Raw genomic sequence first — 20,350 nt, forward strand, 5'->3', positions numbered from 1 at the left:
AATGAATAGCACAGAGGTTGTCCTCAGGGTCTCAGGCAACTGCTACAGTGATCAGTTTGGTTGTTCTAATATAATAAGCAGATATTGACTTTAGTTGAGGTGAACACCAAGATTTACTGTCTTGAAAGTTAAAATATCGACTGAGGGAAAACCAGAGTCAATATTTACCTTGAGGGACAATAAATCTTGATGTTCACTGAAATATGAAGTCACTATGATTTTCAGAAGCGTTGAACCTCATTCTAGTTTACTCTGCAGGTGGTCATCAGAAAAGCTACCTGAAGTATAGGTATGAATTTCTTTTAATGAATCACATCAGTTGAGCAAGTGCACTTGTTCCTATACGTCCTTTGCAAGGTCAGTATTATTCCTGACCTACATTTAAATAAGTAAGTTACACAGTATTATAAATCACACCAAAGCTCTCTGGTCATTAGATATTTGGACTTTTCATTAAAATGCAAGTATCAGCTATTAAAAGAGAAAATAGATTAATGTTTGTATATCTTGTTGAAGTAACTGTCAATGTCAAGATACTTTAGCAAGGACTCAGGGTTTGCACTGGAGTGAATAGGAACGGGCTTCTTTTATTAGGGCATGCCTATAGCAGTTTGTCTCTTAAAAAGTAGCTTTTGTCCTTCTTCCCTTTCATTTATTTAGAACTGTGCCCATCAACTTGATTGTAGGATTCAGATTTTAATGCATTCCAGGTTAATTGTGGCTACAAAGAGCGATACAGTGGTCCTATGAAAGTCAGTGGCAAAACTCCCATTGAGTTCAGTCAGGCATCATTTCACCCCGTGGTTCATTGCGCCCAAACCCCAGCAAGTGTATAGGAATAAAAATTGAGGAAAGCAGTTAATTTCCTAAAATGCTGAAAGTATTTTGATTGTGTCTATTTCTTGAAAGGGTTAAAGGCAAGGCACTAAGGGATGGAGCCAGGCTGGTCCCCTGGGCGCTGAGCTCTGCAGTCAGGTGTCTGCAGCTTCCAGCATCTTTCTCCCCCCTGAGCAGTGCAGAACGATGGGCCCCTGTGCCCATCGCGTGGACTTCATTTAGTTTCTGTCCTTCGGGAGATGGATTGTGGTAGTACAGCTTGGTACGTGCGTTGGGTGGATCGATCTGAACGTTTTTGTAAATGCGTTGTCATCGTGGGTTTGCTTGTTTGGGGAAGGCTGAGCATTGGGTGGATTTTCAAAGGAACTGTTGTCTTTGTGCTTGGGAGAAGTGGAGTAGCTGGACAAGAGACTTCTGTATCTGCAGCAGAGGTAGCAGGTGGCAAATGTGATGTGGGCCAAGATACTGAGACTGTGTCTGATTTGAAGCTTTGACGCGCTCTATGTTGCAGCCAGGGATCCATGGGAGCACATCCCAAGCCCCTCAGGCTCAGGCACTTTGGGTCCCTGGGTTGGGTGAGGAGTGAGGACACCACTGTTCAGGGTCAGGACAGCGTGCTCCCATGGAGCCAGGAGGTGAGAAGTGATCCCAGGTTCCCCTGGTTGGTCAGACCCAAAGAACAGCAAGGCTTAGCCGAAATCCTTTGAAAATGCAAAATCAAGAACATCATCTGTTTGACCTCCTTAAATACCACAGCTGTTAGCAAAAGATAGGAATGAAAGGCTTTAAGGTTTGTTGGTTTGGTTTTTTTTTAAATACAAGAAAAGAGGAATTGGAAGTGATTGAAAACAAATGATGGCAAGCCAGGAGAGAGAAACAGGAGGAAAACATTTTCCTGTGGAGGAAAGGAACACATGCCACATCACCGTGCTTTTTAAATGCAAAGGTAGAGTCACAAATTACATTCACAGCTTCCGAAATGCATACCCACAGAGTTTCACCCATGGAAATCTTGCATCTCTTTGAGACTCCCATTTAAAAGCAGAACGGAGTATAACCGATACACGTTGTAGCTCGCTCTGAAGAAATCTGTCCCTCCCAATGGCGCGTGGTGGTTATTTACACCTTCCCGGCGTCTCAGAGGTTCTACTGGAGGTGGCATTGCTTGACGCCGACGCAGGGCAGAGGAGAGGGGTTGTTCGCAGACGGGACGTGCAATGGTGTCAGCACAATAACTTAGGATTATTTGTGACAATTATATTTTGGGGTTTTGGTGGCGAGTGTAGCCTGGGAATCCTGACCGAATTGGAAGTACTGCGTGGGTCAGCAGCAAACCGCCTGGGTATTAAGGTGCAGCAGGGATCGCGCGGCCAGCGCTGTGTGCCCTCCCTCCTCTGGTGCAGAGCGGGATGTCTGTTGGAGGAGGAGAGCTGATGAGGCTTCACGTGTAATCGTACCAGCTTGACACGATTAGACAGCAGAATACAAATGTTCTACTAATGGCTTTATTATTGCAATCCTGCCTGCTCTTGTAAGAGTGCATTTGAAGTATCACTTCACATCACGTGTATTTGTGTCACTGCATATGGGATCTCTGTTTTGTCCTCACACGTTTCATCGGATAGATTTTAGTTCACGTGGCATCCCATCCCTGCCCAAACCCTGCTGGTTTTCTTACGCAGAAATCACATCAGGTAAATGCCGCAGGAGGTTTTGACCACGGAAATGCAGTTGTGGTAAATTCCTGGTGTTAGGCCTCTACTGCTGTCTGCAGGTGGACTTTGCTCGTTCGGAGAGGTCTGAGGTTAACAGATTTTAATGCAGAGCGTTGAGAGGTCACTGAGACAACGAGCAGGGATTTCCAAGCTCTTGGTCTCGTCCAAGCGAGGAGCAGAGGCTGCTCGCTGCAGGCAGGGTGAGCGCTGAAAGGCTGGCAGTGCTCGTGTCGTGACCTGTGGGATTCACAGTGATACCCTCTAACCCTGAGGAAGGGTTATTAATTAGAGCAAGGAAAAGAATCTTAAATCCCTAAAGCCACTCTGCTGTGCCTGCCCCAGCTGCCCTGCCGTGCTCGTGGAGGGGAGCAGGCAGCACCCGCACCGTCTCCTCACAGCCTCTCCCAACCTCGTCTTTCTCTCCAAAAGTCCAAAGAGCAGGAACAGGCGCCCACCCAGGTCTTAATAAACTTATTAATAAATTTTACCTCCCTTAACACTGCCCCAGTGAGATGTCTCCTCCCCGGGCTGCAGTTTCCCTGCCTGCCGGCAGCCAGTTCTTGTGAAGTTTGGCGCTTCTCTCTCTCTTGGTTTTGCCTCCCCTCTGCGACAAGGGAAACTCTGATCATGCCTAAAGCACACATTTCCCTCTTCAACTAATCGTCTCCTGCAGACGGCAGTATGTTTTGTCAGACAACACAGGCAGAGTGTAGTTTTTCCTTCCCCCCCACGGAGCGGGGAAACTAATAAATACTCCCTGTCTCTACATCCATCTCCTGGCTGTCTTGGGGGAACGTGAAGGCTTTGCAGTGCCTGAAGAGGGATTGTTCTTCTCCCCCGGCGTGTGCGGGGAAATGGCTGCGGGAGTCAGTAACTCTCTGAAGATGACAGGCTGGCCGGGGCAGGACGGTGGCTTCGTGCCGGGCTCGGTGTGCCGCCGCATCTCGCCGTGCCTGCGGGCTCCCCGCTTGCTGATGCTGAGCACGGGTCCCACTCAGCGGGTACTTTCTCTCTTTGCTCTTGTATACACCAGTTAATGTTAATGAGCATGGCTGCACAGTTAATTAGTGGCATTTGTGGTACTGCTCGCTCAGTCTAGGAAACTTAGCCTCTATACGCACTTTGTACAATGCATAGATACCTATATATCATACCGTTAGGCCAAATACCACCGCCTCGGCATGCAGAAATCGTTAGCCCGCAGCGCGTGATTGAGGTGCACTGCGATCTTTCGGGGAGCTTCATGCGGGCCCAGCGGAAGCTAGAAACGTCGCGCACCTCTTGCGCTCCCCCAAAAAGCTGCAGGGTGACCCCAGTCACTCGTACAAGAAGGTAGTTGTACCAAACGTTATTGCTGTGCGTATTTCATCCCTGGCATAGTAGTCCTAATAAATTTTGCACGTTCTTTCGTGTTATTTGTGCACAGACCGTGAAAAAGAATTTGTGCTTAATAATATGTAGGAAAAATGGTACTAATCATACTACTGCCTTTGCCCTCTTCGTTCCCCTCCCTTTCCCTTTCCTCTGCATGAAATGCGATGCTCGTACTAGTTCATGCCGTGCTTGCCCCCACCAGTCCCGACTTCTGTTTCTCTCTTTCCTTTCTGTTCTTCTTCACGTATTTTGCATTTTTCAGCTTCTCTTACCCTTTCCTCTCTGCTAAACCTATGCACAATGTATAGGCAGACCCACAGTTAAAATTAGTTTCTGACATTTTCTGTTCCTGAGGGGTTTTCTTTAGCAAGTTACCTTCTTTTTGTTTGATATGAATGTAATTATCTGATGGGGCACCAGTTTTGTTTTCAGACCGGTATCTCGATCTCCTCGTTCCCCCCCCACCTCCAAAATGTTGCACATAAGGTTTCTTTATTTTTGTGGCCACAACATGCATAGTTGTAACCTGCTATTTTAAAATTAAGCTATCAATTATTAAACCTGTGGCTGAATTTTTATTTTTTTTAGGGGGGGTGGGTGTAGTCGGCAGGAAGGCCATTGATTTACAGTTATTTTAATGGTGAGAACTGAATGGCTCCACAGCAGCAAGGCCAAGGAGATTTTGGTGTGTGGAAAAAGAAATTTCAGGTGCGCTGTATTTTTCCAGGGCAGAGCATTGTGCTTCTTACAAAGCAGCAGAGAACACTGTATCTTCAAACCAGCTTCTGCAGACAAACTGGATTTAAAATAAATAACTTTTATTCATTACTGTAATAGAACTGTTGATGCATTCATTTGTTTAAACCTAAATGTACTATATCTCAGTGTGCTGCTTCTAACAACCTGAATATCTGGCACCTTTTAAAAATGTTTATCAAGCTTTTGGCTGTATTTTTCTCTCTACATAGATACCATAGTTCAGTTGAATACATGGTTGTGTTTGATTAGGAGATGTGTTAGAGATAAGTCACTTGTTGGGAAAAAAGCATTTACAGTTTTCCTGTATACAAATGAAATTTGTAGGACGCATGAAATTTCATTCTTTTATGGTAAATTACTCACAAGGATATGTTAGAACCAAATGTAAATGAGTGCTGATTTTAAGTTTGTACCTTCTGAAACACAAAAGGATGCAGTACCTACGGTCCTGGTGAATGACATGTGATAGATTATAGCGAGAGCAGTCAGAGCAAATGAAATTGTAATGGAGTTCCTCTTCTGGCTGCAGGAAATAGCTGTTATTTATCCTGTTTCATAAGATGCTGCATGCATACTACTGTTTATTATATACTTAAAAATCCCTTGGCAAGTCAATAATGAATAAATGAACTTAAAGCTATTACAACACCCTTAGCGTAAAGAGTGTAAGCCAGAATATTTTTCAGCGTACTCTTTCCTGGGTTTGGCTGAGGCGTTTCTGCAGAGATGCTAACCTGGATAGTTCAAATGAACAGTTTTGATTCTTTCTCCTGGCAGGTGTACGAGGCAGTCCCATGCGACAGCGAGTGCAATCAGTATTCTTGGGTAGTAGAACCGTGGTCTCCGTGCAAAATCAACAGCGAACAAAATTCCCTCCACTGTGGAGAAGGAATACAAACGAGGAAAGTCAGGTGCGTGAAGACAAAAGCACAGGTACTCCAGATTAAAAAGACCTGATACATACTTGCATAAAGCTGCAATATCTGGCCATCTGACAGTGAGTACATTGCTCAGTCCAGTGTATTTCAAATTAAAAGAAACATGCATTTATGTGCAATGGTTTACAGGAAAAGCATCTCAGAGATGGAGCCTTGTGTTACGATCAAGACGTCTTTCAGGAAGAAGGCATGATGTTTAAATTAGAATTCTTCAACCTAAATGCCATATATGCATAAAGCCCCCTGAGGTGCAAACCTCCATATTCTGATTTGCTAACATTTTCCCCAAGTAATGGCACTGCACACGCCGGAGTGGCGTTCATTATTAGTGAATATTCATTCCCCAGGCACGGGGAAATGCTGAGTTATTTCCAAATGTTCGGATGTTACTAGCAGAAGCACAAAGGTTTGTTCTTGCTGGTTGTCATTTTCTGTTCCCTCATCTGTCAGCCGATCAAAGTTAAAATCCCTCTGTATGAAGTTTGAAATGTTTATTAAAAGTAGTTACTGAAATCTGTGAGTAACAAAAGCATGTCATGCATGTAGCTGGTTTTGATTTGCATTAAAATGATTAATTCTGCTTTTTGACCAGCTGTGCTGCGTATAGCTATTGTGTTACATATAGTGCCCTATATGGGGTCGAGCAGACCTGTTGATATCCATCACTTCTGTAGTACGCTGGTGATCCTCTAATGAAAATGTCTGTTTTCTGCGTAGGTGTGTGAGTACTGCTGAGGACCACGGAGGGGAGACTGTGCCCAACGCACTGTGTAATCAGGCTGAAATCCCAGATCTAACGCAGAAGTGTAGCTTGTACTGTCCCAGTGAGTGTGCAGTGTCTGACTGGGGACAGTGGAGCAAGTGTCCGCAGGTAGGCTCTCATGCTTGTGTCTCTGTGGCAATGTTCCTCACACGTCGGTCTTCTCTGTCCTTCACCAACTATTTCATGAGATAGTTATTTTCTAACAAAGTAAAGTATTTTCTGAGGGAGGTCAGGTTTAATGGATCCTGCCAGCATGGTTGAATCTGGAGATACTTGTATTTCTATAGAGGCTGAGCTATAGAAAGTTAGTTAGTAAAACACAGAGTTATTACTGTGACAGTTGATTCAATACATCCTTCCGCTTGGTCTACAGGAGAGGACCCACACAAGCAGAGTGGGTGAAGGGACCAGTATTCTAGCTGCAGTACGGGCTGTCTGTGTTAGGAAATATTTGCAAGGGAGAGCTCTGTGAGTGATACAGGTCTGCCGTAACAACCTGCCGGTAAACCATGGTGGTGGCACTCCTCCGGACACGTCTTAGGCCTGAGGGAATGACAGCTCTCCCTTCCCAACAGACACTATTTCTGTCCAGCGTCGTCTCCTCCTCAAAACCTTGAGGGAAGATTTGAGGCAACAGCAACAGAAGGGCATGGCAGCAAGATGCCTGAACAACTTGTCATGTCATGAAATACTCAAAACTTTGTGAATTATGCAGGGATTCAAGCCACTGCCAAGTGCTCTGTGTTTTCCTAAGTGTGCAAGATGGAAAGAAGCTGCAAATTCTGTCTTGTGAAAACTCTCTGGCCTCAAAGCATGTCATTTCAAACCTATTGTTTCTCTCTGATTGGTGTTGAAATAGGTGCCAGGTTTAATCTCAGGGGTTTTTTTAATAGACTTGCTTGATGTATTTAAGTGACAAACATATATTCATTGCCCCGGTGTTAACAGGGCCATTATCAAAAGTCTCAGTGGTTATTGGACAGGTATTTATACCACTGCTGACACAGGTAATTTCCTTCCGTAATATTTTGTGTAGCGTATCAATATACTCAGTAAGAACATGTCAAATAAAATCTTGTGTTTCATTTCCTGCATTTGCCTCCTCCTGAGCAGCAGAGCTTTGATGAAGTATAATGCTCTTGCAACCGATACAGACGCTTGGATACCTTTCAAAGTCCCACTGTGGTTGGGCTGTTTCTTTGCCATTGACTTTTTTTTCAGAGATAGATTTTCCTCCTTTTAGCATGCGCTAAACTAATGCAGAGATCCTTAAGGCCATTGGGTATTTTTCAGGTGCCTCGGTGGCAGTCAGTTGGTTACGAAGGACTGCTTGAAGCTTTAAGCACCCTAGTATCCTTAAGACACCCTGAAGGCTCCTCTTTGGCAATGGTGAAGCCTCTGTAGCCCACAGAAGCAGGAAAGGGATGCCCAGAGCTCGTGGGCTGCACTCCATCAGGCAGCGTAGCTCTTGGCAGTCACAGGGCCGAGTGCCACAGTCCCTGTGTCTCCTTGTACATCCTTTTGCCATGGTAGATGTTAATTCATAAATGTGAGGGCATCTGTATGCCAATGCAATTAACTGAACAATATGTTTTCACAAGCTGTTCTGCAATGCTTTGTTGTGAAACTGAGATGACTGTGTGCTGATGGAGCATGTGTTTAAATAGTTCTGTCCAGATACGAGGCAATAAACAGCTTGAAGTTTTATGGACAGATAAAACCCTCCTTTTGATGAGTTTACAGCAGTGCTGTCTCCCTTTTATAGCTACTCCGGTGTGCTGGTTTTGGCTGGGGTAGAGTTAATTTTCTTCACAGTAGCTAGTATGGGGCTCTGTTTTGGATTTGTGATGAAAACTGTTGATAATTCAGGGATGTTTTCGTTACTGCTGAGCAGTGCTTACCCAGAGCCAAGGGCTTTTCTGCTTCTCCCCCCACCCCACCAGCGAGGAGCCTGGGGGGGGCACAAGGAGTTGGGAGGGGACACAGCCGGGACAGCTGACCCCAACTGACCCAAGGGATATCCCAGACCATAGGACGTCATGCTCAGCACATAAAGCTGGGGGAAGAAGGAGGAAGGGGGGACGTTCGGAGTGATGGCGTTTGTCTTCCTAAGTCACCGTCAGGCGTGATGGAACCCTGCTGTCCTGGAGATGGCTGAACACCTGCCTGCCCATGGGAAGCACTGAATGAATTCCTGGTTTCGCTTTGCTTGCGTGCATGGCTTTTGCTTTCCCTATTAAACTGTCTTTATCTCAGCCCACGAGTTTTCTCACTTTTACCCTTCCGATTCCCTCCCCGATCCCATGGGGAGGCGAGTGAGCGAGCGGCTGGGTGGTGGTTAGTTGCCGGCTGGGGTTAAACCACGACATCTGGCTATTTGTGTTTAGTTTTGAGAGAGGATCACACAGCACAGTGCCTCCCAGGCTGCACGTGCTTAACATCTCCAAGCCAAGCGCTGGGCTTGCTGCAAGTGCAGAACGGCTGTACCATGACGGTGATGTGTCTTCAGTGTATGTGGGGGTACTGGTGTGATGGGGCAGGGATTGAGGGAAAAGTGGTGGCCAGGAGCGAGTCATTGCCAGCACCAGGGTAATTAATGCAACCCTCCATCTCCTGAGTCGCCACTAGGAAAAGTGGTCACTGAAAATGGCCACAAGCTGGTGGACATTGTCAATGAAGTTACAAAGGCAGTGAAGCCTACGGAGGATCCCGTTTTGTCTGTAAGGGAAGAGCCACGTATGGTCAGTTGAATAGCTCCACTGGTTGCAAGTGAGAGCTTGGGTCTGGACCTCGCATGGAGACCCTACATATAGACACCCAAATATAGGAGTCTGCATCTCATGTTAAGTCTTTTGGTCAGACCTGTTGTGCCTCCAGCCTTGCATTTAATGTCTTCCCATGGAGCCCAAAAAACACATCGGTAAGTTTGCGTGCATAGAACCTCTTGCTCGTTAGAGCTGCCTACTTAATTGTGTTTGAGGGAATTTTGCTCAATAGCTGGTATAGTCATGCATGATTTCTGATTCATCCCAAACTGGAAATAAATGCCTGTCTTCTGAGGATGTATAAAATGCTTTTTGAATATTCACCAAAAACCCGTTTTCTAAGTATGGCTCCTTTCTCTTCCCTAAGTAATCAGAAAAGTTTGAAGGATCACATCATATTGCAATGAAAAAGCAAAACCATACATCCTGGCTGCTCTTTTTCGAGCCCATTTACGTTTCATATCAAAATAGTTGGCACTTTTAATTGTAGCATGCTTGTGAGGCAGCTGCCAAAGAGGATTCCAGGAAACCTTCCTGTATCTCTGGTCATGTTTGGCTTGCTGGAGATAAAGAGGATTTATGAAACTTGACAAATTCTAGTTTGTAAGAAATGAACAATCACAATTTCAGCCTCATCTTTGCCTGAGTAGCTCTTTTATTTGAGATCTTTACCTAAGCTTTTGGTCAGGTGAGAATTCTTTTCCAGTTGCTTTGGTGTTCTGCTCATATTTTATAGTGTTGTTAATAAATTCATCCTGATAGCAGAATAACTAACTCTTATCAGCTGAATATAAAAAGGCCTTTTAGATTATCCAGTGTACCTTTTGTCAATATGTCATTGTACTCTGGATACTTTCTAGGGCATTACTCGGTTTTATCTTGTAGCAGTACTCTCCCTATGTGAATTTTGCACTTTCAGGATGGTAAATGATCTTGAATCATGTTGAAATCAATGAGTCATAAAGGTGGCGACTGCTTTGCCAATAGGAAGTATTTTCTTCAATACTTCTTTCTTCTAAAACATTGTATTTGTTCTACTTTTTTGGCTGCATTTCCCTTTTGCTTTGAAATATTTGTGTTTCTAGGGTGGTCTTTTGTAATTTCAGATGATCCCACAATTCTTTTATGTGTATTTTCCAACTGAATCGCAATTCTTGCATCTTGATTATAGTGCTATTTAACTCTGCTACACAAAGCTAAATTTTAATATTTCCTCTAATGACACTTTGCCGTGACCTAGAAATGCAGCTGCCGAGGTTACTTTTGAGGTTTTGTCTCTTTACTGGATTCGAGAAACTCATAATTACTGATTTAAAGCTTCCCTGTTTTTCTCACATTCTCTATTGTGAGAAGTAAATTCAAAATGGTTTTCCCTCTGATTGAAGACTATTTTTTGGCTCATAAAGTTTTCTTCTTTGTCGCTAAGTAACATCCACGTAACTTGAATATCAAGGCTTTAAAGCCATTTAAAATAACAGTTTGAAGCTTGCTAGTTAGAAAAAAAAAATCATAAGCAAATTAGATTGACTTGCGTTTTGCTTCAGAGATTTCGTATTCGTTCCAGCTACAATAGCGTGTTCAGTCAGACATCATCACTTGATTGCTCAAAGACCCAGCTAAACAATCTGGAAAACGAAATCCTATCATCTCTGTTACATATTCAGTGATCGAATAACATGCACTTCCTGCAGTGTCTCGACTTTGTATTCATCTGACTTGGAAATGTAATTAATTGACTTCAATTGAATTCATCAAAGCATTCTTAAAAAGAGTTAATATGCAAGTTGTGCTACAAGTCCCTGAAATAATTACCTCAAATTTATTTTGTTACCTCTCTTGTCGTGTGGATAGCTGTCACAGCCCCCATAGCCGATCGGAGTGGCCTCCTTGTTTGCCTCAGCTCTTGGCATTTCTAGCAGCTAATTCCAAGAGGTCTGAAATTAGTTCATTTAGGAGGTTACATGTCTAGTGAGTGAGAACAGCTGTCTCTGTTTCAGCGAGCATTTTCCTCACGGATCAATAGCGATGTATAATGCTCAGGACTTGCGACAATTGAGTTATTACTCTCTTGAATCTGCGGGAGGAGTGTAATGTTGTAACAACTGATCATATTAGAAGTGGCACCAGGCAGTACAGCCAACTCTCAGGTTTTGCAGTGACTTTCATCGTAGATGCGAGTCGGAGTCATTGCAGTTTGGAAATGCCAACTGGAAGAGAAGTTGGGGACTCTTGTAGACGCTGGGGCTCACTGCATGCATTACCAAAGTCTTCATCACGACTAGTACCTTTATATGTAGGTTTGGCAGAGGACCTGCAGTATGGAGGCTGGATTGAAGAATGAAGTTTGCACAGAGTTGTATTTCTTGCCCAAGAGATAATTTATTCAGGTCAAGCATGAGAATTATGCTGGTCCAAGAACGTGCACTTCTCCTTATGCGTAGCTGTGACTTGATTTTTTTTTGTGTAGGTTTATCAAAAAGTTGGTTACTGCTGTATTTTTTTAGATTTGTTGTTTTATTTTTACTCATCTTTATTAACAATAGTTTTTTAAAAAGTAATGGTTATATATGGAGGCAGGTAAGGTTTCAGAACTTAGATGCATCTCAAAAAGAAAATTTATGCAAATACATTTTCATTTCAAAAGACTGCTCATGTTATTGTAAATGGCTTGTTAAATTGTTACAAAACATCCACATCGGCATGAACAATATAACGGTTCATTGCACTGTTAAAAATAGTCAAATCCTGTTGCTGGCAATGCATTTACCTTAGTTTGAGGTTGTATGTTTCCTTATGAATAGCCAGTTAAATATAATGTGGCTGGCTATTTATAGTGCAGTATGCATTATACAAGCTGTTTGATAAATTAAACAGCTTAAAGGGCTCTCTAATGGGTTACAACCTTTGTGCTGTACAATTATGATGCATATGAGAGCCTAGATCAATGGACAGCTTTTAAAATCCATCACAAAGAAGGTCTAGTAGTGTATATTAATGTGTGATATGTTAACAGCTCTTACTCTGGAACTTAGCATTCATAACCTTGCAGTTTTATTTTATTTAATGTCCTTCTCTTCCAGAACAAACTTTCTGTGCTTTGTCTGTTCTGTTATTGTCTGGAGCAAAGGCTGGGTACATCTTTTGTGTATGTTTGTGTCCCTCACTTTTTATGTTAGCTGAAAATAGTGACAAGTGGTCATGGTGGAAAAATATGATTGGCTAAAAGAAATACTAAAAAATGCAGTATTAATAGTGCCAAGAATTCCCCCATAGAATCAAGATGATTGCTTTTATAATTTCTAAATGGTCCTTTGGGAAGAACTCTGATTCATTCCTACCTTAACATTTTATGTACATTTATATTCATTGCTTCAGAATATTTTGTTTCTGTAGTGGTTTATATAATCTGGCCTATAGATCCGTGGCTCTAGCTCAACTTTTTTCACACTTCATAGAAAAGAATAATGGAATGGTGAGATTTAATACAATAAAGTAGGCTAGGACAATATAGTTATACATGTAAAGAAACTTACTGTGTCTGTGTATGACGTCCTACTGCTGTAGGCTGTTAATGTACGATCTGAGTTAGGTCGCTGTTATTATTTCCATCCAGAAATTATTTCCATTCCTACCACTGATTCCAAAGGAAGCACATGCCTGAATTACACACCCCATTGCTTACAGTCATCAAGAAGGAATCTGGACTAAATCCAACAAACAACATAGTCTGTAAAACTTAACTGCCAAACTGAGTTGGCACCTAACCTTGAAGGTACATAGAGTTCTCCAGGCCTCTGACCTTCTACCTTCGTGCATCACAGCTACCTCTATTTCTTAGGACTTGTTTCCTCTCTTATATTTGTGGCCAGTTGGCACCCATATCCATTGTCCTTCTTTGGTCCATAAATCTTTAATCTGTTTCTAGTCTGGGTGGCGTCGGAAGTGGTTTTCAGTTGTCCAGAACAGAGGCAGAAATTGGACAAAGGTTTTCCACTTGCTAAGCAGGCACTAAAGTCTGACGGTCCCCAGGCTGCAGCAAGAATTACTTGTCCTTCCTGCTCGCACCAACCCTCTAGCAGAGCAGAGCCTCAGTTTCCTGGAAAGATAGGTGAAGGTGCCAAGTCTCCAGAGTTGCTCTTACTGCAGTTCACTGGAGGTGTGCTTGGAACCGAGACGCAAGCGAGAGGCTGAATTCCACCCCACTTTCTTTTTCTCTCTCCTCTACATGAGGTCTGTGCAAGAGTTGCTCGATCTGGACCCTGGCATGGATCAGTGAGCTCTGTGCGTGTGGAGAGCTTCAGCACCTGCACAGGGTTCTGCATTGTGCTCGGTTCAACCATCACCTGGCTTTGACGCTGCCTAAATCTATCTTAATAAATCATTACAATCTAAGTCTATCACCTTGGCTTTCAATTTCTGTGTAAGGAGATTTGCTATTACGCCCAATTCTACCCCATTGTTCCAACTATGATAACTAGTTACGGGATTTATAACCACAGGAGTAAAAAGTAGCATGACCATAAAGAGATGATCTCAAAAATACAAGTCAAAGTTAAACTCCCACTACTGAACGCTTCCATTGTATGTACCTGCCTTTCTCTTAATGGTGTTGTTGGCTGCACCTTTTCCTCTTTCCTTGTGCTTCCACTGTAGAAGAAATGTTGGTTAATGCTGAGCACAAACCAGTTGTGATTACCTTACAGGAGGTGATGGCTGACTTAATGTAAAAATAATTTTAAAAAAAGCTCAATCTATGATCAGTGAAAGTAGTAGTTATTAATAGAACAGTTGGAAGTAAAATAATGTTTTTGAAAGTACAGCATCCACTCAGTGGGAAGAGAGGAGTTGTAAGTGAAGATGCTCAGTAAAGGGTTGCTGAATCACGATGGTGTTTATTTATGTAAAACCCCCAAAATTGTAGATACATACATGCTTGTGATAAGAAACTTGGATTCCTAGTGGGGTAGAGCAGATACAGTCTTGATCCATGTATCCATGAACATCACCTTCACTATTTCAGCATTTGAACAGTCAAGTTGTTTTTGTCATTTTCTTCATTTGTGAGAATATTCAGAATCAACCCCTTCTGTAATCTTGCCCAAATCTTCATTAATTCTGTGATCATTTCTTTCTTTAATTACTCAAGTAATACTTCTTTCTTTTGCTGCCTTTTCTGTAATATTACTGATTGCTGTTTCTGTCCTACCTCCTAAAATTGTTTTTGCCATTAATGGTGACAGGTTTTTCTCTCAGTATTTTTTAAGATCCAAATTCAGGACCAGATAGTATGTATCTGGTGGATTGAAAGCGATGGCAGTGGTGACAATGGTGACATAATATCGTCCTCATGCTTTGCAGCCTTCACACTTCTCTTTGTTATTGCTTGTTAATACCCTCAGCATCTCCCCACTGGAAACAGTCCCTCTTCTTTAACTTTAACCGTTCACATCCCCTAATGACTTTGAGTCTGCCAAGGCATTCCTCAACCTTTGCCACATCGTAAATATTTAATTTTTCCAGCCCGGGATTTTGGAGGGGTCCTGCAGGAGTTGTGCACCCAAGCCCATTGAGATTCCGGGGTAGCTGGATACTCAGCTCCCTCTTGCTCCTTTGAAAATCCCAGCTTTCATCTTTTTCTTTACAAGTCATTCCCTCCTGCCGCTTAGTCAGTTCCATATATATTTGGCTCAATTTTTTACATAGTTAACTTGAAAGAGTAAGGCCAGAAAATCAATTATAAAACTAAATTGACTTCTCAATTGACGTAAAGAGAAATTCAACAAATAATATTACAGGATATTAGTTACAGTTTGCCGACTTTGAATTTTTGCATGTTTCCCGTGTACTCAGCTTGATTAAATGAACACTTTTCCTACAGAGATTCTTTATTATTCAAAACTGGTAAAAGTGGGTAGCTTATCGCATCCGCTCTGGCTTCTGAACAACATGGCTCATCAGCGCGGTGAGAACGCCGGCTTCAGAGCTGCAGTAAACCAGTCATTTATTTGGATCCTGGCAAACACCAGATAGATTTTGACCTGTTAGACTGGTCTGCTACCCACCAGGAGGACATCTGAGAGGAAAAATGGTCCTGCTAGCCACGAAATGCGGGTGGCTGTAGGACAGCATGTGCAGCACTGAGCTGCGTCAGCGCCCTGTAATTGGGCACAATGGGGTGCATGCTAGACGGGGGAAGAAACGCTATTTTATTAAAAGAAGTTTCTTATCTACAAATGATCCATATTTTCTGTCTGCAGGTTCTTATTTTGAAGGGAGCAAAAGCAGGTATTTCCCAGATGGCACAGACTTAACTTCTGTCACAGCTTTCATGGATTTTTTTTCCCTTCGGTGACATAATGCAGAGAAACATTAATTAGAAGCAGCTACTGAGATACCTTCTTTGATTTTTTTTAATTTGCTTTGTTTTATTGGCAAATCATTTAAGTTATTAGTGTTAGTTGTGAGGATGAACAATCAGATTAGTTGTGGAAAAGGCAGTAAACTATTGGTAAACGCTTAGCATAGGTTTAATTTTCAGATAATTAAGAACAATTGGGTATTTTAGATGACCACTGGTGTTCGAATAAGATTACCATTCAAAATAATTTGACAAGGTGTGTGTCAGCAATAAGAACATAATAGAATTTCCTTCACATAGTGTAAGCATAAGGAAAATAGGCCCTGACGGTGTATTTTAAGACTAGACCAGACTTTTTTTCTATTTGTCCTGATATTTATTCTGTTTGTTTATGCTGTCGTCTGTGCAATCTATCCAGTTTACAGTAGTCTGAGGTCTAGATTTATGCTGCAACGCCATTACATTTCTCTTTAATATTCACAATACAGGAATTATCCATAATTTCACCCGTGCAGGGTTCAGTGTTTGCAGGCAGTTCATTGCATGATAATAAGCCTGTGGTTTTAAACTGCTAGTTATTTTTTGTAATTAAAGTACTCTATAGAAAAATCATGTTTTAAATTCCCAAGCATTTATGAAAATGTATTTCTACCTGCATTGTTTTTTTGGTTTTCTTTGCTGTTTGTGAGCAATCTTTAGTCCTAATGAGAGACTGTTAGGAGTTAAATAGGTCATGTTGTTCAGTAAATGGCTGTGAATACCTTTAATAGGGATTTATTTCCATTAGATTTGCTGCGACCACTTCCACACACCCATTGCCGCTGTACTGGGTTGCCAGAAAACTCTGCTGAGTTTCAGCAGCCTGTGCTTTTGGGGCTGCTTTTCTGTCCCAGCCTTGCAGCTGAAATGGCTATTACGTATTCCCGTAATCACCCTGGCTTCAGAATAAGCTTATTTAGACTTTTTTGTGATTTCATTTAAAGAGACAAAGCAGCAATCCTTAGTGCTCTTCACCTCAGCCTTGCCTGGTGTCACAGGCATTTAATCTTTGGTGTTGTGACTCCTTCATCCTGAAATATTTCCCCCTGGCATAAGACATGGATGCGACAGGCAGGGCTGGGGCACCAGCAGTGGCACTGCGTTCACCATAGCCCAGCCAATGCTTATGCTATAGCCCCAAATTAAGTAAACCAAGGGAAAAATGTAGAAATGCGTAGGCAGAGCCGGGTGATGCCTCCGTGTGACATCCAAACAGAAGAGCTCTTGCGTTGCAGAGGAGGGGTAAGCAGGAGGCTGCAGGAGGGGATTTGTGGGGATGAGGAGATGCTTTCCTCTACATAAACGGGATGTTTCTTGCAAAGCTGAAAGCATTTGGTCACTATTGCTGTCTGCAGCGAAATGGAAAGGAAAACGGCCCCATGCCACAGTAGTAAGTGAGGATGGGGGGCTGCTAAAAACAAACAATTTTCATGCCTGTGATGTACAAACACAAATGAAAACTGGCCTCAATTGGTTTTAATACACGTGAAAATGTAAACAAGTGAATCCTGGTTTGTAGGCAGTCGGCCCTCAATATTTGTATCACATACTTTTCAAAGTCACCCCATCTTGTTGTCAGCATCATAACGGATATGTAATTACAAATGTCCTTCCTAGAAATGAAATCTTTGCTGTAACATCAGTCATTACTTAAAAACACATTAATTGTGCCAGAAATCCTGTCCCATTATTCAGTACTATGGCATTTCACTAGAAGTCTTGGAAAGAGGTGGAAAGTAGACCGCAGCAAAACAGCACGGTCTTTATCCTGTTGGAAATAAATAGTATAGGAGGGTCGAAAATAGCTGAATCGGGGTGGACAAAAGATGACTTTTATTAATATTGGATTCTTACCTTTGAACCACATTTCTTTTCCTTCATATGCTTTTAAGTATCTTTAGAACAGAAGCATGATTATATCGTAGCTCGGTATGGCCGTGGATGTGCATGTAACAACCCCAGGCGGTTGGTGTCTGTATGATTTACTAGGGTCTCTTGTACTGTCCATCGCTTTTGTATATAGGTGTGTGATCCGAATATTATGCAAACCCGAACTCGACAAGTGCTAAGGTCTTCTGTCAATACAAAGCCCTGCCCTGAAGATTCACAAATGAAGCCATGTATTCTTAACCAAAATTGCTTCCAATATCAGTACAATCTAACAGGTAGGTATAACTTTCCAGTATACTCTTAGCAGGAAGTGACAGCAGTTACAACATATATTAAATTGATGTTCTGCTTTTCCAAATATCTTTGTATAAAAGATTCAGCTCCTTAAAGGCTTTCTCCAGTTGTGTTTTTAGTTATGTTTGCTAGTGGTGTTGGTTAAAGCCTTGACATTAAAACAGTTATGTGTAGACATCACTGATTTCGCTATAGTTAATTACATGCCTACATTTTTTTTTTTGTCCACAGGTTAGTGAACAAATGCACAATTTTCAATTTAAGTTGTCATTGCAGGTACACTGGAAATAAAACAGGTTAAATGGGATCTCTTCTTTTTGGTGGGTTATCAACAGAGTTAATTGCAAAATTCCAGTTGAAACAGTATCATCTGTGTGATTCGGGTGAAGCCAATAATACCAACAAAAGTCTGGTTTGAAGGCAAATATGGGTTATATGGGTGGGCATAAGATATTCAGAGCAAAACGCATTGTTTAGGACCTTAGAAGCAATTAGATCTGTTGGAAACAAACTAACAAAACAAAAAAAAAAAAAGAAAAGAAAAATTCCTTTTGTTTTGGCCAGCTCAGATAAATGAGAAAGGCAGAGAGAGGAGAGATCTAAGAGGATTTTGGGGGCTGGTGGGAAGGGAGAACAAAACAGGATAAAATATCTGAATATAAACTCAGCCTATTTGAAATAGAAGCCCTAGAAACACACAGGCAGCAGGACGATGCCTTTTTTAATCATCACATTTCAGAAATGCAGAATATTTATGCGTTCACGTTTATCAGAGGTGGAAGACACAAAGTAATAGGTTTTCTTCTCATATGCTTCTTATTTGTTGGTGGTGTATGGAAATTTTAGTGGTTTGTCTTATGCTTTTTATTTATTTTAAATGGTGTTTTAAGGCTTATTCCAGTTTAGTTGTATTCTGACCATCATAATTTCGGACAAGTAATAAGATGAATTTTTCTTCTACTAGAAGTACTGTTTTTATTTCACCCGTATTAGAGCTTAGTTTTAAATAATGGGAACCAGAGTTACCCTTCAGAAACTTCCCCAGCTATTTTATCAAAGTGAAATTTTACTTCAAACAATACCGTCTTGTAAACGCGCCAACTGGGTTGAACTGATACACTTTATCAGCGTTTAACAGTTTTCTGTGCGCTCTGACGTACCGGTTTCGCTAAGGGGATACCCGAGTGCAAAGCCAGCGGTTTCCCCTCCGAGACTCGCTCGGGTTTCAGAGCGGCCCTTCTTTTCTGCGGGTTCTTCGTGGGTTTGGGGTGCGCGGACGCGCCGCGCTAGGGGAAGGTCCCCCGCGCCTCGAGTAGAAAGGCGTGAGGACGGAATGACGGCCGTGACCTGCAGCGCCCGCGTCCCTTCGCTTTGTGTCCGCAGGCTGGAGCGGGTGCCAGCTGGGCGCCAACGCCGCCTGCGGGCGCGGGGAGCGGCGTCGCCTCCTCGGCTGCCGGCGCAGCGACGGGGCCGCCGTCAGCACGCAGCTCTGCCAGCGGGTGAGGATGGCGCGCGCGGCGCGGCGGGGAAGGGAAGGGAAAACGACGCCGGTTCGTTTTGTTTCCGGGAAAGCCGGTGCCTCCCGATCCGCGCCGGGGCGCTGGCCGGCGGCGGCGGAGAAGTTGCGTTCGGTGCCGGGAGCGCGGCGGTCGGGCGGTTTGGGGAACGAAAGCGTCCCCGGGGTGTCGGTGGGTGGTATCAACTCAAGCGCGTGGGGCAAGGCTACCATCCCGCGCCATCCCAGTGGCTCCGGCAGAGCCGGGTGACCGGGGAGATTGCGGCCTATTAGAAGTTTCTAATTGTCCTTTCAGAGCAAGACCCGAACACCGACAGACTCCTTCCACCGCTTGCACCCTTGGGAAAAGCTCCCCGTAAGCGGCGATGCCGGTGTCCCACCGCGGTCGCTGCCGATTTTCGTTTCCCCGACGTGGCGGGAGGTGGCCGGGGCGGGGAGGGGGGGGTCCCGGGGAGGCTGACGCCTGTGTCTCCTTCTCATCTCGCAGCTTCGCCTGGAGAAGCCCGTGCAGACGAGCAGTCGGTGCGTGGTGGGGTGCGCGGTGGACTGCCGGCTCTCGGCGTGGTCGGCCTGGTCGCAGTGCTCCCACACGTGTGGTGCCGGCGGTGAGTCCCCACCTGCCCCCTTACCCCCCTCTCCCCGCCTCAGCAACGCGGCGCGGAGGGGACCCCCCAGCCCCGGGCGGGCTCACGCGGGCCCCGAGCCGGGGTACGGAGCGCGGGGATCGCCCCGAGCCACGCGGAACCCTTCGGAGGTGATTTGGGACGCTCTCCGGGTCCTGAGGCGTTGGGTTTTCTGAGCAAAGCGGGCTGTTTTCAAAGTACTCGGAAGCGAAAAACGCGACTTGGGAAACAGGTAGACAGGTGCCTGGAGGATGATTTTAGTAATTAATTCAAACTCTCAGAATTCAGTCATAGGAAACGTTAACCCCTGAGAGAGGGGGAGTACGCAGAGCTCGCAAAGAGCTGGGGAGAGTTACAGGGTTCTTGAGAAGTAGATAAATAACTAAATACAAATCCTCTGGTGAAGTTACTTTCAGTAACATAATTACATCCCGTGGAAGAAAAAATGCTAAGACTAGTTTTCATCATTTAATATGTGC

General features: G+C 43.6%; 1 protein-coding gene across 2 annotated transcripts in view; it reads left to right on the forward strand.

Annotated features, from left to right (window-relative positions):
• The window catches only part of THSD7B (thrombospondin type 1 domain containing 7B), a 549,934-nt gene that overhangs the window by 505,123 nt on the left and 24,461 nt on the right, over positions 1-20,350 (forward strand). For both annotated transcript variants that reach the window (XM_030018353.2, XM_030018354.2), the window contains 5 exons: positions 5,463-5,596; positions 6,341-6,494; positions 17,572-17,713; positions 19,116-19,231; positions 19,736-19,853. In XM_030018353.2, coding sequence (XP_029874213.1) covers positions 5,463-5,596; positions 6,341-6,494; positions 17,572-17,713; positions 19,116-19,231; positions 19,736-19,853 — 664 coding nt within the window. The remainder of the gene's footprint in view (positions 1-5,462; positions 5,597-6,340; positions 6,495-17,571; positions 17,714-19,115; positions 19,232-19,735; positions 19,854-20,350) is intronic.

Source organism: Aquila chrysaetos, chromosome 6 (assembly GCF_900496995.4).
Source record: "Aquila chrysaetos chrysaetos chromosome 6, bAquChr1.4, whole genome shotgun sequence".
Taxonomy (NCBI): Eukaryota; Metazoa; Chordata; class Aves; order Accipitriformes; family Accipitridae; genus Aquila; species Aquila chrysaetos.